Genomic DNA, 26,708 nt, shown 5'->3' with positions numbered 1-26,708 from the left:
GGGGAAATATCGGTATCACAACACACACTCTTAATCCTTAATCTCTCTCGTATATATATGATATAGACACAGATATTAAATGCATCTCTATCTATATACATACATGTGTATATAGCTATGACATTTTTTAAACAATGGGAAAATTTACGCAGCATATATTAGATGTTATTGATTTAATATTGTCCTTAGATTTGATAATTGAATTGTATTATGGTTATATAGGATAATGCCCTTAATATCAGGAAATACATGCTGAAGTATTTAGGGGTGAAGTGGGCTTGCATTTACTAAAGTAATAGGAATGCAGGTGTGGGTCTATGTAGACAGAGAAAAGGAGAAATGAATGTTAATTGTTGAATTGAGATGAACAGAATGAAGGTGATAATTGTATTCTTCCAACTTTTCTGGAGGTTTGAAATGTTTCAAAGTAAATAATTTTGAGGGACATTGATTGTAAAATATGTGACACTGAACAGCTATCTGAGTCCTGGACTAAAAATTGGCCTTTTATGTGTCTCCCACTTGCAGGAGGGTATGGCAGTCCTCAATACTACCTACCAGTACAAGAAAAGGTTAAATCACTAGTTTGCTGTATACACCCATCAAAGGATCCTTTCCTGCCATCCAGGATTTGTCCTTCTTACATTAATCAGCCTTCAAGCCTGGAAATCTGATAAGTTTGAGGCTACTTTATATGTTTCAAAGCTTCAGAATAAGATGTCTGGCTTTTATATTTAATTGCAAAAGACAAATCAATGGGTAGTTATTTTCAGAAATTATTTTCAGAAAAAAGCTCCAAATGAGAGTGGAGTTATCCGAAACCTACCAGTTCCTGTAGATATACTATTTCTCCCTGTGTATTCTAAACAGAGACCTCTAGGATGCAACTTTTGCTAGACCTATACAGAAGTACAAGAGTGAACAAAAACTCTCAGGATCCTTCTCTGGCAGTGATTCTATCATCCTTTTTTGGGGTCCCCCACAGGTAGACATGTATGAGACTGCTGCTCTGTTTACAGATGCCTGTGAAGGCAGATTTTTCTGCCTGAGTTATCTCAGTTCCCAGAGTGTGAGACACAATGTAGTTTTTGTATTTAGTACCAGGTGTTCAATAACATTTAATTTTGGAATGAAGTGATGCACCCAGACTTGGTTGCTGTCACTCTGGGATATAAATATAGTGGACATATTGAGTTTCCTGTTGTTAGCTGGAGAAAGAAAACTTTGTAATTTTGATTTGTTAAAAAAAAATGACAGGCAACAGAATGTATATAAAATAACCCTTATTCTTTGAGATTCTAAACTTTCATCCTTCAAGGAAATGGACATGTGCTGAAGAGCTGAATAGTCTGCCATGACATTATTCTGCCTTATTCTTGACCCAAGTCCTTGACATTTTCTTCCAGCTGCTGCTGACTCCAGTTATGCACAGGATGGGGGTGGAGAGAGAAAAGGGTTAGGCATCTCAAGATCATCTGTGAATCTAGGTATTGGTGTCTCTTACGTAGTTGTCAAATTTGCAGGCTGAAGAGCTGTGATTTCTGCAATCAAACTATCCATTTGGAGTAAAAATCTAGAGTGGCTGTGAAATTTGATTCTTAGAGATGAAGGTTTCTTGCTTTCAGATTTGGGAATTTCACTGTTTTGTTGTCTTAGCTTTTCTCATCAATGGGGGAACTATTTATGACTAAGCTTTGTTGAAATAAGAACTTTTCATATTTCCACTATTAGTTCTTACCTGAAATAGAAGAGAAGACAAAAACTAGATTAAATGAGAACCTTCTATTGGTTCTGCTGATATCTGAGGCTGAAGTGACAGCTAAGAAAGAAAAGAGGCTGAGTGCAACCTGAAAAGTGGGTAAGTCGTGGTGCTAAACTACAGTCTGGAAAGAGTTATACTAGCAGATTAGATGGAAAGTCCCCTGAAATATACCATGTGCCCTGTGGTGTGGTATACAGGGCCCCACCACCTCATAATGCTAATAGCCCTGCTCAAAGCTGCTCCAAGTGGGTTAGCCAGATCCCTACCACCTCCTCCCTCTGGATCAGTTTACTCTACATTCTACTCTTCTGGAGAAAAATGAAGGCCTTTACACCTCCCAGGAGATGTGCCTTGCTTCAAACATGCACATTCAGAAACAGTCTGTTCTAGAAATGAGAGCGTATTTTGCATGGAAATCCTGCTCCTAAATACATGTCTTTTTTTTTTTTTTTTAATAGGAGGGTGGTGCCAAGGGAAGAGTCCTAGAATGTGAAAACCAGCAAGGTCCTTAAACACCATCTGTAATACTGTGATTTATAATAAGAAATGTAAATTTGGTCTTTGTTCCAGTTTCTGGCAGAACTCCTAAAATGCTTGGAATCAGTCTTTTGTTATATTAATGAGGTGACTTTTGGAAAGTCCTGGAAGGATGGAAGGTGATTACCTGGGGGAACCAACCATATGATTTGGAGAGTTGGAACTTTTAGTCTTATCCCCCGACCTCTGGGGATGAGAAAGGGGCTGAAGTTGACTTCAGTCATCAACTGCCAATGACTTATTCAATCATGCCTATGTAATGAAGCCTCCATTAAAAACCCGAAAGATGGGGGTTCAGAGAGCTTCTGGGTTGGTGAACACACAGAAGTGCTGGGAGAGTGGAGCTCCTAGAGAGAGCATGGAAGCTCTGCACCCTTTCCCCTTGACTTGCCCTATGCATCTCTTCCTTCTGGCTATTCCTGAGTTATATCCTTTTAAAATAAACCAGTAATCAGGGCTCCTGGCTGGCTCAGCCAGTAGAGCATGTGACTCTTGATCTTGGGGTCATGAGTTCCAGCCCCAAACTGGGTGCAGAGATCACATACATACATACATACACACATATATACATGGAAAAAATAAACCAGTGATCTAGTAAGTAAAATGTTTCTCTGAGTTCTCTGAGCCACTCTAGCAAATTAATCAAACCCTAGGAGGGGGTTCGCAGGAAACTCTGATTCATAGTCAGATATATAGGGTGACAACCCAGATTTGCTACTAGCATCTGAAGAGGGAGCCAGGGTGGGGGACAGTCTCATAGGACTGAACCCTTAACCTCTGGAATCTGATGCTATCTTCTACTAGGTAAACCTAGTAGGTAATGTCAGAATCGAGTTGAATCGTAGGACATCCAGGTGGTGTCCCAAAAATTGCCTGTTGGTGTGGGAAACAACCCCCCCCCAAGTTGGAATTGGTACCGGAATTAATTTACCATCCAAGTACAGTTCCACCTTTGGCCATGAGGAAACAGTGGTATCAAGAGGCAAAGTATTAACTAAAGCCACAAGACCTATAAATGAAAATCCTGAGACTAAAATCCACACCTTGAGCCTTTTCACTATGTTACAAAGTTGAAGCAAAGGGAGAGGAAAGGCTCCAATCTGGAGGAAGCCAACAGGCTCCGACAGCGTATTGGGTACCTTAGCTGGGACCGGAATAAGACTTTATAGGAAGTCTCTTTTAAGTATTCGTCTTAAGAGATTACAGAGAAAGAAAGGAATCATCAGAAAGAGAAAAGGGAAAATTAGCAAATAAAGAGCAACGTTAAACCCTGGACTGATCCATTTACACCCTTTAGAGAACAATATTCTATAATGTTAATTCTACATCAGGTTGTTAGAGTAGGCAGTTAAGTTCTGACAGGATACCTGGAGGTCAACAATGAGGAAGTCATGGGCAGATACTGGGAAGGTCAGAGGCCTGTCCCTGCAGCACTCCACAAGAAGCTGGATCAAACCAGACCAGCCAAGATGGCAGATGCCATCACAGGAAACCCTGACCAAATTAGGAAGAAAAAGCCAAAACCCTGCTTCCTGCTCCCTAGTTAACAACTGTGAATATAAGACACCCAACCCCCAGGGAATGCTGCTCTCATATCTCTTGAGCTTGCCTGCTCTCACTTCTCAAGAGTGTACTTTTTTGCTTTAATGAACTTTTCTTGCTTCCTTGCTTTTTTTTTTTTTTTTTTTTTTTTTTTACTCATCTACTGCACTGCGTGTCTGTCTTTGAATTTCTTCTCGTGACAAGACCAAGAACCTTCAGTAACTCCTTTGGGTCTTGGCTGGGTGGAAGCACCAGGGCCGGAGGTCTCTCCAGTTCACATGGCAACACACAGTTGCTACTAGGAACATTTGTAGGAATATTTCCACTGGATCAACTAACAGAGTTCCTAAGTGAAAACTGTAAAAAGTAATTTATCATTCCTAGATGTTCCTTATCACCTTATTCTTTCCAAACTACTTCTTTGGGAAAGATTTTTTTTAAAGGTTTTATTTATTTATTTGACCTTTTTTGGGGGGGGAGATTTTATTTTTAAGTATTTCACTTCAGTATAGGGAAAGCAAATATAAATTTGTTTCTTAAAGTTTTATTTTTTTATTTTTATTTTTTTAAAGATTTTATTTATTTATTTGACAGAGAGAGAAGCAGCGAGAGAGGGAACACAAGCAGTGGGAGAGGGAGAAGCAGGCTTCCTGCCGAGCAGGGAGCCTGACTGGGGGCTCCATCCCAGGATACCTGGGATCATGACCTGAGCAGAAGGGAGATGCTTAACCGACTGAGCCACCCAGGTGCCCCTGTTCCCTAAAGTTTTAGATTTTTTTGCTGTTATATTCTCTTTAGGGCAGTAATATCTAAAAGCTTTTGAAGGTATCAGATTTGGTGTGAAGATTATTTTCAAGTTAAAACATCTAAAATCTTGGGTGCCCGGGTGGCTCAGTTGGTTAAGTGACTGCCTTCGGCTCAGGTCATGATCCTGGACTCCCAGGATCGAGTCCCGCATCGGGCTCCCTGCTCAGCAGGGAGTCTGCTTCTCCCTCTGGCCCTCCCCCACCATGTGCTCTCTCTCTCTCATTCTCTCTTTCAAATAAATAAAATCTTAAAAAAAAAAAAATCTAAAATCTTATCTGAATTTCCTTTATCTGACTAGAGCAGAACATCCCAAAAATACAGGTGCCACATGAACCACCCTCCACCCTTCCAAGAGAGTTTCCTGAGAATTCAGTGGCATGGATACAGACTGTCCATTACCAATAGCATCAAAAGTCCAACAGAATTTTCCATACTTTTCCATGAAGCCCTGAAACCCTTTGTTAAGTTGGTATACAAGCTTTTACCTCTGGGTATTCTGGGAGTTATTCATTACAAAGCAATTCCCACATGCATATGTAAAGGAATCTTGTCTTTTCTCCTGTTTATTTATCATTAGTTTATCTATCATTAGTTAATTCAAAGGTCCTGGACCATTCAAACCTAAATGGGTGGAGGAAAAATTTTGCCCCAATACTCTTTTAGGATTTTGTTTAATGAAAAGACTAATCAAAAGCAAAATTTTTCAAATTGCAAATGGAACCACTAGTGGGTTGTGAAATCAATATAGTAGACTGTTTACTACAGGTTTTACTTAAAGAACCATGAAGGATAATACTACATATGGCCCATTATATATAGTAAGGTTTTTTGTTTGTTTTAAACATAACATTGGGTTACAAAGAATTGTACTGTGTCTTGTGGTCAAAAAAATCGGAGAAACTGCTCCAGATAGACTGGTTATAGATCTAATCCATCCATCTACCTCTTCTCTTTTTTCCATGCTATACAAATAAGACTGTTGAGAGAGGAATGCAAATCCCATCAATGGCTAGTGTCGGCCTTTCGTAAGAAACTGCACATTTGAGATACTTCTGTATTGGTAAGCTGAGATCTTAGTAGATTGATGGTCCTTCTCATTGGTAGCCACATATTTGAATCACCTAGGAGCTTTTTTTTTTAATTTTTAAAAAGATTTTATTTATTTTTTGTCAGAGAGATAGAGAGAGCATAAGCAAGGGGAGCAGTAGGGGCAGAGGGAGAAGAAGGCTCCCTGCTGAGCAGGGAGCCCAATGCAGGACTCGATCCCAGGACACTGAGACATGACCTGAGCTGAAGGCAGATGCTTAACCATCTGAGCCATCCAGGTGTCCCTCACCTAGGAGCTTTTAAAAACTAATACCCTAAACACATGTGAAACCATATTAATCAGAATCTCTAGCTGTGGTATCTAGGCATTTGTGTTAGGCAAAACCTTACCAGGTTCTTATAATGACAGCATGATTTAAAGCTACTTAGGAGACCTGCCCTATTTCCCATGGTTCTCTTTGTTTCTCTCTAGCTGTCCCACCATGGGCTTCTTTCCCATTGGACCTAAAGATTTTAATCTTCCTTCTTACGATCTGAGGTGAATCTTTCTTTCTCCATTGGATTTCCAAGGCAAGGATTTCCTTCTGTTTATCTACCTGGGTCTTTACCAAGTTCACCTCCAGATTCCCTTTGCCCAAAGCTAATTCACCACAAAGGCTCCCTCAAGTCAAGTAGCTGGGCTTTCCTATGCCTGTAGTCACTGGGTGCTGTAGGACTGACATGAACTCCCAGGTCCTTCCATTCTCTGAGCCACCAGGCAACTGGTTCCAGGAATCTGAGGACAGTCCTATTTAGAAGAGTCCTTGGAAACAAAAGCAACATAGGTACAAGAAGGTAAAAGAAGGGGCGCCTGGGTGGCTCAGTCGGTTAAGCGTCTGCCTTCAGCTCAGGTCATGATCCCAGGGTCTTGCGAATGAGCCTCACGTGGGACTCCCTGCTCAGTGGGTCAATAGGGAGTCTGCTTCTCCCTCTCCCTCTGCCCCTCCCCCCACTTGTGCTCTCTCTCTCACTCTCTCTCAAATAAATAAATAAAACCTTAAAACAAAACAAAACAAAAAAAGAAGGTAGGGGCGCCTGGGTGTTTCAGTCAGTTAAACTTCTGCCTTCAGCTCAGGTCATGATCCCGGGGTCCTGGGATCAAGCCCCCACATTGGGCTCCCTGCTTGGTGGGGAGCCTGCTTCTCCCTGTCCCTCTGAAGCTCCCCCTGCTTATGCTTTTTTTCCTTTCTGTCAAATAAATAAATAACTAAATAAAAACCTTAAGAAAAAAAGAAGGTAAAAAGAATCTTGGGTGACCTTTCTTAACGGGCACCTACCAGATCAGGCAGGGATGTCTATTGGGTTGGGCATTGTACACAGCAAAAACACAGTAAATGCTGAGTCTGGTGTATAGGGGTTAGGCTGAAGATATTTTGCAGGTTTGTAAATATTTTTGCCAATCTGAAGGCAATTTGGTTTGGTTTGGCTTTTCTCAATAGGAAGAGCTGAGAACCGTAAGGCAATTGGAATATTATAGTTTGCAATAAATTTGTATTTTGCCAAGGATCAATATAAGCTATACTTATTTCAATTTTTTAGTACTTTATTTTCATCAGTTTGAAAATTGGGGTTTTGCTCCTTTTAAGCTCATGGTACCTATCTGGTCCTCACATTTCCTCAAAGACTACTGACCTAGAATCTAAATTCTGTTTCCTTATTCTTTCAGCATTCTAAGACAGAGTTTATCTAATCTTGGCGAATTTTACTCAATTAAAATAATTGTTCTCTTATGTCTTCTCACCTTTGAGGATTGTTCTTTTTTTCTCAGGCTTGCATTCGTGAGCTGTGGTTTGTACCTAAACGGTGGATTTCCCAGAGGTACTCCTTCCTGGAGCCTGGGGTCTGGGGGCCTGTAGAGGGAGCACCTACGAGGTAGCCCTCTCTAGATTGAGAATTATGAGTCATGAGGATTTGGGTAGCTGTGGCCTCCCTATCACCTTTTGTTTTTATAGCTGGGTATGGCAAGAGAAAAGAAGGCTCTGAGAGTGACCTTCTCTCGGGGGTTTTGACCACTTACCTCTGGAAATACGATTCAGGTGAGCCAAAAGGCTCAGACTTTTCCCCCTGATACCTCTGTTTTCATTGTACAGCTGGGCAACAGACTCCAAGCTCTGCCTGTTGAGGTTAGACGTGTATCCTAGTCCAGGAAATAATTACAGTTTAGGCAAGTTAAACACATTCACTTGAGATAATGCTTTCTGCAATTCCTTTTCCCCTTCTTTCTCAGCCCAGAAGAAAACCCTGGGGACTCAAAGGTTGGGACTTTAGTGTAATGGGACAGAAGCTTAATTTTCACAAGGCCCTTAAAAAATGCCAGCTCATTCATTAGTATTATCACACCCAGTGGCTGAAATTATGAAGTAGACTTTTCTCATGACATAGCTGCTGCTCTGGTGTGGAAGAGACCCAGTCACTGTTCTGGCCCAGCCCAAGACTGAGGAATGATGGCCTCTGTGTGAGTGCAGTCCAAGAGGAGGATGTGGGGAGAAGAACCACATTAGGGACAATGAAGAGTAACCAAGACATTAGAGAGGGGGATGAGGACGGCAGCAGCAGGGACCCTCACTCTGCTGAACGTGGTACTCAGCAACTTGAGTTCTACTGAATGACTGCCATGCAAGAGGAGAGGAGCAGCAGAAAGCATATAGCAGAGGAATCACAAGAAGGGCTTTGGAGGTCGGACAACTCGAAGATGGAGGGATAGCTCAACCTTGGGGCAAATCTCTATCTGAGCTTATTTACTCATCTAAAAAGTAGGACTATTCAGGGGCACCTGGGTGGCCTAGTCGTTAAGCGTCTGCCTTCGGCTCAGGTCATGATCCCGGAGTCCTGGCATCAAGCCCCACATCGGGCTCCCTGCTTCTCCCTCTCCCACTCCCCCTGCTTGTGTTCCCTCTCTCGCTGTGTCTCTCTCTGTCAAATAAATAAATGGAATCTTAAAAAAAAAAAAAGTAGGACTATTCATACTTGCCCTATTCTCCCTAGTTGGGCCATTTCTAAGAGTAAGTGAAGTAAGGTATATCAAGTTCTTGCAATCTGTGAAGCCCTGAAACACACGACAAGTCCTTAGAAAGATACATATTGCCAGAAGCAGGCCGACTTGAGCCGCCCCTACCATTTCCTTGGTCAGAAATGCTGAGATGATGTTCCAGCTTTTCTTGAAGGCAGTCATTGATGAAAATAATTTCCTTCAGGTGCTGGTGCAGGCTCTGGATCTCATCTTCTGCAGCCATTCCACCAGGACAGGGAATGAGGTAGAAGATGGAGAATCCTCATCACTAATGGGGTGGCCAAGGGCCTCTCAGCAAGATCCCTGCCTTTCGCCATTCTTCTGCCAACTTCCTCTTTCATCAGGGAACACCAGGGGACTTCCTTTAACAGCCCTTAAAGGCCTTCAAACAAAGCATGGTCCAATGCTAAGCAAACTCCACAGGACCACCTCTCACACAAGGATATGGGAAGTATAAAGGAGGTTGACACAAGGCGGGAAAACACCAAATAAGCCTTCTGAGTAGGGCTTATCTAGTACTGGGAGAGATGTGGCCACTTTTTTTTTTTTTAAAGATTTTATTTATTTATTTGACAGGGAGAGACACAGCGAGAGAGGGAACACAAGCAGGGGGAGAGGGAGAGGGAGAAGCAGGCTCCCCGCCGAGCAGGGACCCCGATGCGGGGCTCGATCCCAGGACCCTGGGATCATGACCTGAGCCAAAGGCAGATGCTTAACGACTGAGCCACCCAGGCGCCCCGAGATGTGGCCACTTTTCACGTAAGACTTTCAGGTATTAGTTAATGTCTCTACTAAATACCTCTCCCACATGATTTATGACTGGACATCTTTAATAGATGACAAAGACCTCCCTCGACATCTCAAGGTGAAATGGGAAATAGGAATGAGGAAGCCTTTGTAAGGGGACTGCCTGGGTAATAAAAAGCACCCACCATTGGCAAAAAGACAAAACCTGACATGGCTTATATCACTATTAAAAAACTCAGCTAACACTGACTGGATTAAGATAGTCTCTTTCTGAGGGTGCCTGGGTGGCTCAGTTGGTTGACCATCTGACTCTTGATTTCCTCTCAGGTCATGATCTCAGGGTTCTGAGATCAAGCCCCTCCTAGGGCTCCATGGTGAGCACAAAGTCTGTTTGTCCCTCTCCCTGTGCTCCTCCCCCTGCGTGCTCTCTCTCTCTCAAATAAATAGATAAATAAAATCTTAAAAAGTTTCCTTCTCATGCCTACAAGAGGACACAAGACATATAATTCTCTAACAATCCAAACTTTTATCCCCAAATAAAGTCGAACAGTCAAAAAAGGGAATGGAGATGAAGGTTGGGGTTTTAATCTACACACACACACACACACACACACACACACACACACACACAACCAGTGAGGCTGTGACACCTAGGGGCTCTTAAAGCACTGAGACTAGACCCACAGACATTTTTTAAAAATGGTATCACACAAAGGATGGGAACCCTAGCTACCCAAGGGCTGCCAAAAGATGAGCCTTGTCCTTAGGGAAACCACCTGATATTCTGGTACTCAGATGGAACCTTGTAAGGAAGCAAGTCATCTGAGGGGAGATGAAAACTAAAGATTGGAACCATGATAATGCACCTCCAAAAATATGGGCAAAACTGCTAGTATTTCTCAGGCAGTTAGAAAAGCTTAAGGGACACTGTTCAGGAACTATAATTAGCAAGAACATTCCCAGAAAGCTAAGATGTTTCATCTTAGAGGAGGTCTATTAGATTCTGTACACATGCTGAAGTGGTAGCAGAGAGTCTGCCATGATCCCTTCACTCTCAATCTGACTTGCCTGGAGTCCATCAGCTTGCACATGCCAGTGGGGACCAGAGTGACTAAGGTGAGGTGTGGACCAGGAACAATGCAAATTACCTGACCCACCAGGGACCTGTACTTGAAACTTGGTCCCAGAGCTATGTTCAGCCTAATAATTTTTTCAAGGTTAATCTTTAGGGCCTGCCTGCAGAGATGATCTCATTCAGCCTAGACAGAGGTGGTAAGCATGTAGAAGCTACTGGAGCTTTATTCTCCATTTTTCCAGTGTTGGTGGAATTTTATTCTCTTTATAATGGGAGTACTCACCGGTGACTTCCGCAGCAGAGCTGGCTTCCTGCACATCAGAGGGGAAGGCACTGCTGCTGGGAGGCTGGTGAGAGTCACAGCGACTGGAATGAGTCAAATACCGTTCACCTAGTGAGTCTTCCGAGACTTCATTCTCTTCTTCCTCCTGGAGCTCCCTCCTGAGCCTGGGGTGGGGGCAGGGAGGGAGGTAAGACAGGAGATTAAACTAAGGCAACCTGGAACCACAGCTTCACAGCTGGTCCTATCTGAAGCTCCTGGAAGAGACACCAGAAACCAAAAAGGCCATCTGGATGAGAGAGAAAGCATAACAATCCAATAACCCTTCTGACTAGGGTTACTGTGCCTAGAGTTGGGTAGAAGGGAGCAGCAGGTTGCTGACCACATAACGTGGATCAGGAAATAGACTCAACTACTCTCAAATACACTCATGACACACAGAGACCTTAGAATGCTGTGGCCAACTTTTGTTTAAAAAATATGAAGTAGGGGTGTGTGGGTGGCTCAGACGGTTAAGCGTCTGCCTTCGGCTCGGGTCATGATCCTGGGGTCCTAGGATCGAACCCCACATCGGGCTCCCTGCTCAGCAGGGAGCCTGCTTCTCCTTCTCCCTCTGCTGTTCCCCCTGCTTGCACTCTCTCTGTGTCTAATAAAAAAATTTTTTAATTAAAAAATAAAAATAAAAAATATGAAGTGGTCCACTGAATTAGGGCTCCTGAGACAATGTCTCACTCTGGGTTTTTTTGTTTTTGTTTTTTTTTACCATACAGGTTTTTAGACTACAGAAACCAGGGATCTCTGGCCTTTATGTCAGACTGACTCTAGCTAATTAAACTTGATGAATTACTAGGAAATGGTAACCAATACAAGAACTGCACAGAGAACAGACAACATTGTTTAAAAGGACAGACACATCATTGTATGATGAATGAATGAATGAATGAATGAATGAAATAGGTACAATCAGCAGTTTCTGAGTTTTTTTTCCTGGATCTGGGACTTTGGCCTTTTGGTCTCTTGCTTCTGGAATCTTCTCTAGACTTCACCATTCCATTACCGGCCCTTTCAGCATTCAGTTACCTGGGTGCCAGAGGCTCCTGTCCATCTTCATCCTTCTTATCATTGTGATTTTCTACAAACCAAAAAATAGAAACAGCTAGTCAGAAATTGAGCAGGTCCCATTTCACACATTACAAATATGAGGGCCTATATGATCAGAGATGTAATACTCCACATGTTTGTTCAGAATGCTCTGAGAGAGAGGCCTTAGGTTATGTCTTCAGAGAAGTACTCTGGCAAGCTTTCCTGAGCAACACTGGACGGTCTCTTCCTGGTGTGGGAGATCATCACCATGACATCTGCTACCAAGTCAAGGCAAAAAGTTGAAAATGTCTTTTGTCCAGTGCACAGAATACTCGTTCAGCTGCCTTCTGGACTTCTCCAGCTGTAACCTTCATTTTTGCCACATAGCTGGTGGCTAGACCATGGTTGTGTGTCCTTTTAGGCTCTCATAAAGAACACACTGCAGTCTCTGAAGAGCAATAACTTCAGGAGAACCCACTGAACCTTTCTAACCAAATCTTGACAAAGGCACTTGTGCATGCCAGAGTGTGTGAAGAGAATCTTCCCTCCTTTTTTTCCTCCTTTTTTCCCCCTGACCCCACCTAGAGACCAGCACAGTTGCTGAACTGTATTGTCAAGGCAGCTGAAGAGTGACCTGAACCACGAAAGAGAATCTAACTCTCTCATCAAAAGAACCAGGAAAAAGGGACCTCTTGCCTAAAACGTGTGAAGAGTGCTCCCTTTTATTTTCTATTTCTCAATTTTTTTGCCTCCTTGCTCTCAAAGTAGCCTCAGTCATGCAGAACTGCAACACATTGTGAGAAGAGAAATCTCTGAGAAAACTCAATCTTTCTAAACAGAGGAACTTGGAAAAGGGACCCTTGGGAACTTGAAAGTATAGAAGAAATACCATAGAGAAGAGAGGCTGGAAAACGGTCTATGAGCTGACAAAAGTACCAGGATTCATCCACAAACCGAATATGTGTGGAATAGGCCCAACAGATCATGACAAAGGATTAGAGAACTGAATTACCCCATAAACCACCACCTACTCCAGACTAAGCCTGAGTAACATATTTGCTGGACCAACCCAAACAGCAGCATATCAAAGGTACTGAACGCTCACCTGACATTGGAACCACTGCCTATAGAAGGTGAGACAGACTTGGGAGTCTGACCCTAATGGGGTTGATTGCCTGCTAAAAAATAATTTCCAGGGGTGCCTGGGTGGCTCAGTCGTTAAGTGTCTGCCTTTGGCTCAGGTCATGATCCCAGGGTTCTGGGATCAAGCCCCAGGTCGGGCTCCCTGCTCAGCAGGAAGCCTGTTTCTCCTTCTCCCAGTCCCCCTGCTTGTGTTCCCTCTTTTGCTGTGTCTCTCTCTGTCAAATAAATAAATAAAATCTTAAAAAAAATAATTTCCGGAGGGTTTTAACAGGACCCATTATATATATATGATATAATATTCAACCATTTCAGTAAATGATTAAAAAGCATTTGATAGAATTCAACATCTATTCAAAATAAAACTCTCAGAAAATAAGGAATAAAAAGGAATTTCCTCAAATAAGGTGGAAACATTTCTTGGTTGGACCATGCCTCCTCATGTTTGCATTAGGAGACATAATTTTTTTTTCCCTGTTGTCAGCAGTCACCATCATAAAACAAAAAACAAAAGATTTGTTTGTTCATTCAAATATGAATAAATAAAACAAAAAAATCAAAAAAGGAACTTCCTCAACCTAATATGGCACTATGATCATTAATTAGGAAACTCAATATTATTTTAAGATTGATTTATTTGAGAGAGAGTCGGGGGGAGCAGAGGGAGAGAACCTACACAGGGCTCAATCCTAGGACCCTGAGATCATGACCTGAGACAAAACCAAGAGTCAGACACTCAACCGACTGAGCCACTTAAGTGCCCCAGAAAACTCAGTATTATTAAAAATGTCAATTCTCTTCAAATTTTTCATAAATTCAAAGCAATGCCACTCAAAATCCCAAGAGGAATTTGTTGCTGTCACTTTTTTTTTTAACAGATAATGGCAAGCTGATTGTAAAATTTATGTGGAAAGGCAAAGGACCTTGTTTTAGGAAAAGAGTTCTTAGATATAACCACAAAAGCATGATCCGTAAGTTGGACTTCATTAAAATTAAGAAATTCGGCTCTCTGAAAGACACTGTGAAGAGACTGAAAAGATAAGCCATAGTCCAGGAGAAAATATTTGCAAATTTAATATCTCATAAAGGACTTGTATGCAGAAATGTAAAGAACCCTTAAGACTTGATAATAAGAAAACAAACAACTCAATTTTAAAATCACAAAATGTTTGAACACTGGCTTCACCAAAGATATAAGGAGAGTCCATAGGCATTTGAAAAGATCCTTAAAATCATTAGTCATTAAGGAAATGCAAATTAAACCACAATGCCTTCCCTGCCCCCATGCTTATTAAAATTGCTAAAAAGACAAAAAGCAAAAGAACAACAACCTGAAATTATCAAAAGTTGATACTGGGGAACAACTGAAATTTTCACACATCGCCAGTGGGAATCTGAAATGGTATAGCCACACTGAAAAACAGTGTGGCAGTTTCTTCTTCACATACCACGTGACCCAGCAACCCCACTCTTACATATTTACCCAACTGAAGTGAAGTGAAAATGTATTTTCACACAAAAACCTGTATGTGAATCTTTATAGCTATTATTCATAATTGCCCGAAACTGGAAATAATCCAAATGTCCTTCAATGGGTAAATAGATAAATAAATGTAGTATATCTATATAATGGAATAGTACTCAACAGTAGAAAAAGAAACAAACTACTGATACATTCTGGAGATGGAAAATCTGTAGGAACAGAAAACAGATTCAGTGGCTTCCAGAAACTGGGGCGGGAGACAATGGTTGACTACATAGAGGCACAAAGGAACTTTTAGTGGTAATGGAACTATTCTGTATCTTGATTGTGGTGGTGCTTACACCACCCTATATGCATTTCTGAAAGCTCACAGCACTGACACTACAGTGGGCCATTTTACTGTAAATCAATTATCCTTAAAAGAAAGAGGAAATGTCTGTGGGGGCTCACCTTGGGCCTAGGTGAGTCCCGGTAGGTATTTCTACCTGATAGCATCACCATCAATAGGCTGAGAAGGGCACAAAACAGTAGGACATCTGGCTAAAAAGTCACTCTTCCTGGAAGCACGGAGACTTATGTGAGGCTAGAATCTTTGTGAGGATCTAAGGGTCTCCATAGCCTGTAAGCCAACCTACCAGTGGTGAGTTTGCTGGCAAGGTTCTCTGCCAGTTGGCTTCCTTGGGCCAGTTGTTCACAGAATCTCTGTCCCTGGTAGCGGGCAATGCCAGTGCTCCTGAAGAGGGCTTCAAAAGACTTGACCGTGCTCTTTGTATGCTGAATGAAAAGATAACAGATACCTTTCCCTTCCTGTATCCTCTGTCGTAAGTGGGTCAGTTCTCGCGCCTGAGCCTGAATTAGGGGATCATATTTCCTAAAGTAAGAAAAACAAGTAAAATGTAACAGTGCATAGGTTATGGGAGTTTCAGCAGAGACATCTCGTAGAATGCCACTAAGGAATTTCCCAAGATGAATTTTTACACAAGTTGTATGACTTGCCTCTGGCAGAGGGAATGAGGAAACAGCATTGGGTTTGTTTCTTTGTTTTTTATGAACTTTACTTTGAAAAGATGCCCCTTCAGTTCTTCAATTCAGCCCACATCCATTTCCATGGAATATATATCATCAAGCATTATGCAGAAAGTGGCGTGCACACATGCACAAGCCAGATATAGAAGTGTTGGATGGGTACATGTGGTGTTGATTCAAAGGATGAAAAGAAAAATCAATGAAAGGGTCAAGAAGCATAGCATTCTTTTCAGTGACATGAAAATAAGCCATAATCAGTAAGGAGACACTAAAGAGTAAATAAAGTTCTGAGTTACAACAATTACATCATTCTAAGTGGGTTTTCACCATTTTCTAATGATTATACAAATATTTTGCATGGATTCCAATCTAAAATGCAAGCTCTCTGAGGCTAGAGATAGTGCCACATATTACGCAACTTACAGTACCCAACAGAGTGTGCATACACAAGTAGGTATTCAGTTAATACCACATAGAACAACATAATCCTAAAGCTGGACTAGACATTTATAGTCATCTACCTCATCTGATGCCTGAATCTCCTCCCTGCTGTCCTACTAAGTGCTAGTCTCCAGATTGTCTTTCAAACTCTATTCCATAGAGCTTCTGTAAAGTGTCAGAGCTGGTGAAGGCATAGACTAGAGAACAGAGGCTCTAGACCTAGGCTTCCTTCAATCAAGTATCTCTGCTTTAGATTTTACATATTTGAGCTTCTCAGATTTCATTTCAACAAAGGGTTAAAAGACATCTTGAATGCCACAATCTGCCTTACATGTGAAACCCTCTGAGGATAAACAATGCTAGTACTCAGTATTAAATTATTAATAAACTATTTTCCAGACAACAGCTGCTTGATTATCTATATACCCAATAGCCCTACCAGTTAGTACTCCACATAGTATGATACTTAGAAAAAAAAAAATCAAGGTTGAGAAGGAGAAACATTTTTGTCATGAAAAGACACTTTGGAAAGCTTGGAAAATATTTCTTGTAGTAGAAAATGTTAGTCCATTAATGAAAACCACCACACCTATAAAAAAATAAAAGTATAGGGCGCCTGGGTGGCTCAGTTAGTTAAGCGACTGCCTTCGGCTCAGGTCATGATCCTGGAGTCCCGGGATCGAGTCCCACATCGGGCTCCCTGCTCAGCAGGGAGTCTGCTTCTCCCTTTGACCCTCTTCCCTCTCGTGCTCTCTATCTCTCATTCTCTCTCAAATAAATAAATAAAATGTTTAAAAATAAGTAAATAAAATAAAATAAAAGTAAAGAGGTGCCTGGGTGGCTCAGTCGTTAAGCGTCTGCCTTCAGCTCAGGTCATGGCCCCAGGGTCCTGGGATCGAGCCCCGCATCAAGCCCCACATCAGGCTCCCTGCTCGGCAGGAGGCCTGCTTCTCCCTCTCCCACTCCCCCTGCTTGTGTTCCCTCCCTCGCTGTGTCTCTCTGTGAAATAAATAAATAATCTTTAAAAAAATAAGTAAATAAATAAAGTACAACAATTACAGAAAATATTTGTTGAGAGCTTCATGTGTGTCAGAGATAGTTCTAACTTGTAATCATGCATTTAATCTTCATAACCCTCTGAGGGTTATGATACTGTTAGTATTTTCATTTTACAGAGGAAGTTGTACCTCAGTTGAGGTAACTAAGATTCAGGAAAGTTAAGTAAATTTGGGGCGCCTGGGTGGCTCAATTGGTTAAGCGGCTGCCTTCGGCTCGGGTCATGATCCCAGGGTCCTGGAATTGAGCCCCACGTTGGGCTCCTTTCTCGGCAGGGAGTCTGCTTCTCTCCTGCCTGCTGTTCCCCCTGCTTGTGCTTGCTCTGTCTCTCTCTCTCTGGTTCTCTCTGTGTCAAATAAATAAATAAAATCTTTTAAAAAACAGAAAGTTAAGTAAATTTGCCCAAGGTCACACAGCTAGAAGCCACATTGCTAGTACTCCATCTCAGGTGTCCCTCTCCATTTTATTCCTATGATATTTAAGGGAGAACCCTAGAGACCTAACTACACTACCCCCCAATTCCCACAGCCCCGCCAGTTGTCTTTATCTAGTTCTGTGCCCACCGTGTACTTCTCTATCCCTCTCCTTGGACAAATGCGCTCTTTACACTAGCAGCCTGGGCTGCCCCACTTCAAATAGTACTTCACACTTTCCCACACAGGTACCTACTTACCCAAGCCTTGCAGCTGGTGTCATCTTCTCTGCCAGCTGCCTGTCAAACTGTACTTCTTCCTCCAGCACGGATTCGATGAGGCCTTTGTACTCTTCACACTCTGAGAAAACAGACACACCTGCCTCAGGGGAAAGCTGGACATGCTGCTGTGCTCGCTGCCTTCAAAGGAGGAAGCAGGGTCCATCCCTGGCAACCAGGCTCCATGCTGGGAGCTCCACATCTCATTCCTCAATCTCCCAGACTACATGGCATTTTATTTTTTTTTAAAGATTTTATTTATTTGACACAGAGAGACACAGCGAGAGAGGGAACACAAGCAGGGGGAGTGGGAGAGGGAGAAGCAGGCTTTCTGCTGAGCAGGGAGCCCCAGGACCCTGGGATCATGACCTGAGCTGAAGGCAGACGCTTAACGACTGAACCACCCAGGCGCCCCTACATGGCATTTTAGGTATGAGGAAAGAGAAGCTCATGGGCAGGTAACTTACTCAAGATAATTGAACTGGAAGGAGACAAGTCAGAATTCATATCCCCTGAGGTCTGACTCCAAATCTTGGGCCACTTTACCAAGCCTCGTAGCCTCTTAGGGAAACCATTAACCTGGGACATGAATGAAGTAGTGATTTCCTGTGTGTTGGGGAAAGCTCCAAAGTCTGTAGGACTGATAGTTCTCCCATGTTGAGAGTTTCAATAATCCCCCCAATATTTCAAAGATATCCAAGTATCTGGATACAACTGTGTAATATGTATACGGAGGGGAAAAAATCTGAAAGATATATGTTCCAATGCTACCAGGTGTTGTGTTAGAATAGAGGGAGAACTAATACATAGTGCTTCCATGGCATTGTTCTAGTAGATTTTCAAGAATTATTATCATGTAATCATCACCACTAGCTAAAAAGGTAAATATTATTATTACCATTACAGATGAGGAAAGTGAGGTACAAAGAAGATAACTTGGATTTGACCCCAGGAGTCTGGCCCAGGATACATGCTCTTAATCACTGCACTGTATTATCTTTATACTAAGATCTAGGGTGATATCTCCTTTCTTCTCTAGCTTCAAAAAATTTGTCTTCAATTGTGATTTTAATGAATAATGTAAAAAAAAAAAACCCTTATATTTCCACACCCCAAAGTTCATCTTTTCCTTCTTTATTTTTAAGATTTTATTTATTTATTTGCTAGAAAGGGCACAAGCAGGGGGAGTGGCAGGCAGAGGGAGAGGGAGAAGCAGGCTCCCCGAGGAGCAGGGAGCCCGAAGCGGGGCTTGATCCCAGGGAGCAGGGAGCTTGATGTGGGGCTCGATCCCAGAACCCTGGGATCATGACCTGAGCTGAAGGCAGTCACTTAACCAACTGAGCCACCCAGAAGCCCTTTTCCTTCTTTAAAAAGTAGGCTTTTTAGCTTTTTTCTCCATGTCTAGTAAGTTGGGTAGCAAATTTTATCCCCCATTGATTTATTGAAAAATAACTGTAGAAATTTGAAAGCAAACTCTACTTCAATATTAGCAAGAATCTTCCTCTAATATTCCTCTCTTATGTGTCCTCACTTCCATCATGGTTCCTTCAGTCACTACAGCTTCCTGCTGCTTCCCCTCTGGCCCCCCCATTACCCACAGGTTTGGGATTGTCCAAGGATTTCCAAATGTGAGAGCTGAGGGTGGAAAGGGAAGGGCCAGCTCCTCCATTCTCATTTTGGCTCCACGTCTCAAAGCCCAGATCCTGGACTAGCTTGCTGTCTGCAAAGTTCATATTCAGGGAGAGATTGAAAAGATGTTACAGAGTCTCTGATTTTCCTGGAAATACTTTCAATCTCACCAGAGTGTGAGGAACAGCTTCTTAAAACTCATATGGGAGGGTGCCTGGGTGGCTCAGCTGGTTAAGCGACTGCCTTCGGCTCAGGTCATGATCCTGGAGTCCCCGGATGGAGTCCCGCATTGGACTCCCTGCTCGGCAGGGAGTCTGCTTCTCCCTCTGACCCTCCCCCCATCTCATGTGCTTTCTCTCTCTCTCAATCTCTCTCTCTCTCAAATAAAATAAATAAATAAATCTTTAAAAAAAAAAAAAAAACTCATATGGGAAAAAAAATCTTGCTCCAGGCATCAGGACTTCCCTCTGCATCTGCTATTGATGTTCTGATCTCCAGGTATCTGCGGTTCAGTGGGGAACAGACAGCTTTAAGCTCTTATGGCAGATCGAGAATACTAGTACACTCCTAGGGCAGCTAGCACAATGCTTTGCAAAGGGTACTTAGTAAAAGTTGGAATTGAATCCCGAGATATTTAAGCCAACAGTGATACTATATGTTTCTAGAATCTGACACATGTTCCTGAGAGAGAAAAGATAGTTCAGTGCCTGAACCAGGGTTTTAGCCTCTCTGCCTCCCTACCTCTCACTGTAAACTCTACTCCTTTGTGCCTCAGTGTTTCCATCTTCTGCAAATTGAGGGTAAAATACCCACTTCTACCTTTCCAGGAGTATAGTCAAGATGAGATTAATTTTGATGGAGAGAGAAGAATAAAGTTTGGAGAGTGTTTAGTTTCTCATAAGGAAGTTAGACAATCATTTATCACTCTGGTGACTGTGAACCCATAGGGCTTACTGTATTTCTGCAGCTGGTTGGCCAGGGTGTAAGCAGTAGCTTTGGATGTGAGGAATTTCTCCATGAGGTCTCGGAAGTTCTGTTCATTTTTTTCCAGCTGGGAGCACAAGTACTGGTTGATTTCCAGAATGCTCATTTCTGTCCTCGGATCAGAGAAAGTGGTGAGAGATTCTGCCATGCTGAAGCTTGTGGTGGTAGAAGAAGTAGAGCCAGGACCTGGGGAGCAGAAACCCAATAAATAATTAGAAACAAGTGAATAGATTATGGTGATGGCTGCAGTGCCTGGTAAATTACTAAAAATCATTAAACTGTACAATCCTAATAAGTGAGTTTTATAGTTTGTAAATTATACCTCAAAATTTCATTAGGTGGGGAAAAATGGACTTAAACAGGTCTAAAGTATGCAGATGTAATTCATACTTACTTTGGGGCCAAACTTTGTCAGCATTCCACAACTGTAAGAATTCTTAACCACAAAAACAAGGTAGAAGATACCAGAGCTCAGAGCCTGGAGCACTTCCTGCAACTCAGCCTCTGGTAAGAGTGCCAGACGGAGTACCCAGCCTGCCAGGTAACTCTTTGGAGTCACAATAACAGAACTGGAAAGTGGGGGGTGTCATGGAATCTTAGGGACCCCTGTCTTCCAGTTGCTGAGGCCTCGCTGATACACAAGGTCACCTGGTCTGTTGAGAAGGTCACCACTGATGGGGAGTCCCCCCCAAACTCCCAGCAGCCACTCTCAGTGTTTGTGCGCCCATGTGCTGATACCACACCTCTTTCTAAAATTTAAGCATATTTTTCATTGTTTATTCTTGTAAGTGCATAGAAAACATAAAGGAATCAATATTTTCCCAGATTCTTTCATTGTCTTAAGGACTGTCATTAAGTCACTTCACTTTTCCATCAGGAAAAATTTAAAACTTTTTGGTAGTCTTGGTGTTCTTCTTTGGTTCTCTAGCTTTATTCCACATCAGTTTGATATTATAAGAAAAATTCTGAGTATAATATTCAGTGCGTGAATAATTAATTTACGAAGATTTCTATCCTGTGTCTGAATTTTCTTCTTGCCATAGCCCAGGGTTATGTCTGCTTCTTTTCCCTCATTGAGGAAATATATTGGCTTTTCATTAAACTTGGAAGTCGAGTTTGACATCCCTATTTCCTAGCCCCGCCCTCCTCCTGTATGTGGGGATCACTTTGTGTTTTAATTTCTATATACATATATTGTGATTGTCACTTAACGAAATTCTGTCTAGCTCCACAGGGTATCTTTCCCATTTGTCAAAGTCATTGAAAGAGTTTTTTTTTTTTTTTTTAAGATTTTATTTATTTATTTGACAGAGAAACAGAGAGAGAGCACAAGTAGGCAGAGCGGCAAGCAGAGGGAGAGGGAGAAGCAGGCTCTCACTGAGCAGGGAGCCCAACGCAGGGCTCGGTCCCAGGACCCTGGGATCATGACCTGAGCCGAAGGCAGATGCTTAAGGACTGAGCCACCCAGGCGCCCCTGAAAGAGTTTTTGTGTATGTCTTTGAATACATGTAGTGGCCACCTTGGGATGACTTATAAACTAATGTTACTCTTTTTTTTAAAGATCTTATTTATTTATCTGATAGAGCACAAGCAGGGGAAACGGCAGGCAGAGGGAGAAGCAGGCTCCTTGCTGAGCAAGGAGCTCAATGTGGGACTTGATCTCAGGACTCGGGCAGGGAGAAATTTTTTTTTAACAACAGAAATCACACAATGAGGTGGTGGAAGTGAAAACAACTGTCAGCAATCTCCAACCAACACTAAATACAACCAATTACAATGGATTCAAATCCTCTCAAATTGGGTATAAAAGTTAAGTTCCAGCTACGGCAGTGTGTTAGACAGAAAAGGGCTATATATTAAGAATAGTACAAGTCTAGGGGCACCTGGGTAGCTCTGTCATTAAGCGTCTGCCTTCTGCTCAGGTCATGATCCCGGGGTTCTGGGATCAAGCCCCGCATGGAGCCCTGCATGGAGCCAGGCCTGATGCCTGGCTCCCTGCTCAGCGGGAAGCCTGCTTCTCCCTCTCCCACTCCCCCTGCTTGTGTTCTCTCTCCCTCTCTGTCAAATAAATGAATAGAATCTTAAAAAAAAGAGAGAGAATAGTACAAGTCTGTACCAGGCTAATTGTAAGGCACTGTAAGTGAAGATATGACTCTCATACAAAGGGCAGGAGGACACTTTTAAATTGGTTGAAGAAGTGATATTCTAGTGTCTACAGGACATGTCAAATTGTTTTTCCCTGACTGCCTTCTGTGGCCAAGATGGTGTGATGAAGGAAAGAAATTTGGAATTTTCACTTTTTATCCATCCTGTATAGGTCTCTGCTATCATCACAGTTGATAGCAGTTTAAAGACATCACAGTTTAAAAGCTGGACTATTTTTTCCTTGGGCTTTTCTAGACACTGAAAAGAAGCTTCAGAGGTGAGAAACTCAATTATCACCCCAATTTTCCATTAGTAACTCAGCGCATACGCAAAGAGCCAGCCTCCTGAACTTTCATAAAGAACTGGTGGAAAAAAAAATGGGAGGAAAGGGTTTGGGAGGCACCAAGCAATGGAAGGGCAGAGTTTGCTTCAGCCAGGGAGGAAATTAGCTTTCCATAGGTCCACACTAGATTTAGGACCAGACACAAGAGTCTGAACTAATTTTTTTTTTTAAGATTTTTAGTAATCTCGGGTGCCTGTGTGGCTCAGTCATTAAGGATCTGCCTTTGGCTCAGGTTATGATCTCGGGGTCCTGGGATCAAGTCCTGCATCCGGCTCTCTGCTCTCTCTGCTCGGCAGGAAGCCTGCTTCTCCTTCTCCCACTCTCCCTGCTTGTGTTCCCTCTCTCGCTGTGTCTCTGTTCAAAAAAAAAAAAAAAGATTTTTAGTAATCTCTACACCTAACATGAGGCTCAAACTCACAACACTGAGATTGAGTTGCATGTTCTACCAACTGAGCCAACCAGGTGCCCCATTTTCTGATATTTTTCTAGAAGTCTACTATCTACTTGGGAAGAGATTCCTGCTACCCCCCCCCCAATTAGGCTCTTTCAAATCAGATATTCTGATTTGAGTGTCATTACTTTATAGTGCTACTTTACATAAATCCCCTATGCAAGTCTTTGCTGCAAGTGTTTTCTATGTGCTACCTGTTTTCCAAAGAGAAGAGCTGTGTAAAGCTGTTTTAGAATTGCTTTTTCAAAGTCCTTCCAGAGACTTGTTCTGATTAGACCTACTCCAGCAGTTGAGAAACAAGCATCAGTGGTTCAGTAGCAGAATTCTGGCCTTCCTTGTGGGAGGTCTGGGTTCCACTGCTGGTCAAAGGAGGGTTTTCCTTGCACTTTTACGTGTCCAGTGCTTCTGTTGGATTATCTATTGCACTGGCAGGACAGGTTATTACAGGGTTGTGGGTCTCAGGAGGCAACGCTAAAAAGGAAAAAGGGCAACTATACCCCTTAGGTTAATTCCAGAGCAGAACAGGCTCTAACCAGGGGATTTTTTCAGAGCTCTCTGACTTTGAAAGGACAGGTGAGTATGGTGGGTCATTTTGAATACTTGAAACCAAAGCCATTGCTACTTCTGATCTTTCTGCGGGCAGATGTCTGGAATTTTAGGCGACGACAGGTCACTGATTAGCATGCTGGGTCTTGGGTCTGACCACTGAGCGTCTCACTCTGGAGTGAGTATCAAGAGATGAAGATCCAGGAAGGAGGGAAACTGTGGAGCTCAGCAGATACCCTGGTGATTGGGGAGGCATTAGCCGCCTAAGGAAAGGAAAGGTTTGTGTGGAAGAATTAGCGTGAACATGATGAGGGAAGCTACAGAGAAGGGGCCTCAGACTTTTCTGTGGAAGTGGAAGTAGGCCCTCGACTTTGGTGGTCTTGGTAAAATTAAGGACAAGAATGAGCCCCAAGTGAGAGCAGCACGTTCAAGAAAAGCATTATCACCCCTGCTTATTTTACATTCCCCTAAGCAAGACTTTTGGTAAAGTAGCACCGGGGGAGGGTCATGACTGTCGCTGGCTCTGGAGGTGAGCAGCAGGAGGAGACTCTGGAAAAGGCTCTTGGAGTCAAATCGTTTGTTTAGGCCTGTTTTCACCAACTCCTTTCCTCAGCAAAGAGTGGGCGAGGTTGCCGAGGAGAGGCGCCCGTGAGACCCGGGGTCCCCAACATCACCCGGCGGACTCCGGGGGACGCAGCAGCCGAGGCGGCGCGGACCGAGACCGCTTTCGGGAAGGTTCGGCGGCCCCGAACCGGACCCCGGGTCTTCCCCCTACGACCCGCCGCCCTGCGCTTCCACCCTACCTCCGCCGCCGCTCTGCACGCTCGGGCCCTAACTGTTCTCTTGGACGCCGGCCTTGCTCCCGCCACACAGCCGCTCGGTCGGAAACTCGTGTGTCTTCTTTCGTTGGCCGCGGCCCTGGAGCCACGCTTCTCCTTGCGGCCCGCTTTCGGCAAACGACTCCCCCGGTACAGGCGGCGAGAAGGACTCCACTCGCGAGCCCCGCTCCGCTAACGCTTCAGGCTTTGGGACCTTTGACCTCGGGACCCGGCCTGGGCCGCCGTGGACACTCTCCCTGCGCTCTGCGCGTCAAACTAGCCTCTTCCGCGCCCGGCCTCCAGGGGCAGGGGCAGCGCCGGGCCCCCTCAGCGCGGCCCCTCTGGCCGGTGCGAGCCCTGCGCCCCTGCGTGCGGCCAGCGGACCAGCTCCGGGCGGCGTCGATTCAGTGCGTCGGGGCCGGCGACGCGCAGGTGCGCGATGCGCGCGGACGCGGGCGGCGAACTCGCGGCCCCCCCCGCCCCCGCTGCCCTCGCGGCCCCGCAGCCCGCCCCCGCGGGCCCTAACGTCCCGGCCCGACCGAGCTGCCAGGACGCCCAGGCGGGAGGGACCGGGAGGAGAAGGGCAGCCTCCCCTCTCGGTCCTGCCCAGTATTAGGTTCCCAGAACGCTCTGGAAGAGACAGAGAGGGAGAGGTGGAAATAGAGCCAAGGGAAGGGAAGAACTCCGTGCGATTTTCCTCGTCTGAAAACCGCATGAAGATGAAATCGGGGTCCTGGCGCTGCTGAAGGTGAGTCGAGTTCCCGTCTTCAGTGGGAGCCAAAGCCTCGGCCTGGCTACTGATAGAGGAAAGACGTTAGGGTTCGAAGCCGAGGGCCAAGAAAGAATTCTTGAGATGTCTTTGGTGCAAAAAAGTGGTTTTATTAAAGCAGGGGACAGGACGGGTGGGCAGAAAGAGCTGCCCCGGGGTCATGAGGAGTGGTTGACTATATACTCTCAAGTTGCGAGGGGATTAGGGATGGTGGAGGTCTCTGAGGAATTTTGGAAGCAAGGTTTCCAGGATCTTGAGGGGGCTAGCTATTGTTGGGAAAAGGTCATTTATTACTGTCTAATAAAACCCGAGTCATGAGACCCTTCAGGTGTATATGGGTGGATCATATGCTTGGGCAATGATTGCCAACATGTATCTTGTGGGGTAGAGATAAAGGAAGTTTCCAAAGGAATTTTTATTTGTTAAAGTAGACTTACAGGATCGTGGGGATTGGGCTAGATTGCCTTGTGCCCTCGGCAAAGTATTAACATCCAGGCAGCTGAGTTTCTAGAGGAACGTCATTCTGCCTGTTTCAAGGACTGATCAATGGGCCGTAGATAGTAAGGACATTTTTTAAAAAAGATTTTATTTATTTATTTGACAGAGAGAGAGAGACAGCGAGAGCAGGAACACAAGCAGGGGGAGTGGGAGAGGGAGAAGCAGGCTGAGCAGGGAGCCTGGTGTGGGGATCGATCCCAGGACTCTGGGATCATGTCCCAGGACCCTGAGATCATGACCTGAGCCAAAGACATATGCTTAATGACTGAGCCACCCAGGCGCCCCCGGAGTAAGGAAATTTAATAATTTTTCTTCTGCCTTTGTTTTCCACATCATCTACCAGTGAGTAAGCAGCCCCTGTGCCTTTTGGCACTTGAACATCTCTCCCTGGGCTTTCTGTGGATTCCAAGGATGCAACTGGTAAGTTTATTTTTTTTTAATTTTAAGGATTTTATTTATTTATTTGGGAGAGAGAGAGAGCATGAGTTGGGGGGAGGGTCAGAGGGAGAAGGAGAAGCAGACTCCCAGCCGAGCAGGGAGCCCCCGACTTGACTTGAGGGCTGGATCCCAGGAGATCATGACCTGAGCCAAAGGCAGACACAACCAACTGAGCCACCCAGGCGCCCCTGGTAAGTTTATTTTTAATGCACTTATTTGAAGTAAAAGTACTTTAAAATCTTTTAGCAAAGGAAGTGGTTTCTGATAGGTTTTGAATGAGGACTTTCAGGTGTGGGGGAAACTAGAGAAAGCAACTGTAGA

At 43.8% G+C, this 26,708-nt stretch overlaps 1 protein-coding gene and 1 long non-coding RNA gene across 7 annotated transcripts in view; one reads left to right on the top strand and one right to left on the bottom strand.

Moving 5' to 3' along the window:
* Positions 1-25,118, bottom strand: LOC113931132 (neuroblastoma breakpoint family member 6-like protein). Of its 3 annotated transcripts, none has more exons than XM_027608930.2 (9): positions 20,774-20,905; positions 20,350-20,565; positions 17,749-17,848; positions 15,188-15,423; positions 11,927-11,978; positions 10,850-11,013; positions 8,850-8,957; positions 7,752-7,871; positions 1-1,738 (listed from the first exon to the last, which is right to left on the bottom strand). In XM_027608930.2, the coding sequence occupies exons 2-9, from the start codon at positions 20,525-20,527 to the stop codon at positions 1,728-1,730; spliced, it is 969 nt and encodes a 322-aa protein (XP_027464731.2). In that variant the 5' UTR covers positions 20,528-20,565; positions 20,774-20,905; the 3' UTR covers positions 1-1,727. The 3 variants fall into 3 exon arrangements, with proteins under 3 accessions (XP_027464731.2, XP_027464725.2, XP_027464739.2); XM_027608924.2 differs by lacking the exon at positions 20,774-20,905 and adding an exon at positions 24,668-25,118 and having other exon boundaries at positions 2-1,738; XM_027608938.2 differs by lacking the exons at positions 8,850-8,957; positions 20,774-20,905 and adding an exon at positions 24,668-25,114 and having other exon boundaries at positions 5-1,738.
* A 65-nt stretch (positions 25,119-25,183) lies between these two features.
* Positions 25,184-26,708, top strand: part of LOC118356913 — a 29,293-nt gene continuing 27,768 nt past the window's right edge. For all 4 annotated transcript variants that reach the window (XR_004820028.1, XR_004820030.1, XR_004820027.1 and 1 more), the window contains exons 1-2: positions 25,184-25,430; positions 26,293-26,369. This is a non-coding gene — a long non-coding RNA (uncharacterized LOC118356913). The remainder of the gene's footprint in view (positions 25,431-26,292; positions 26,370-26,708) is intronic.

The sequence above is a fragment of the Zalophus californianus genome, chromosome 4 (genome assembly GCF_009762305.2).
Source record: "Zalophus californianus isolate mZalCal1 chromosome 4, mZalCal1.pri.v2, whole genome shotgun sequence".
Classification (NCBI taxonomy): Eukaryota; Metazoa; Chordata; class Mammalia; order Carnivora; family Otariidae; genus Zalophus; species Zalophus californianus.
This window is presented reverse-complemented; position numbering and strand designations above follow the sequence as displayed.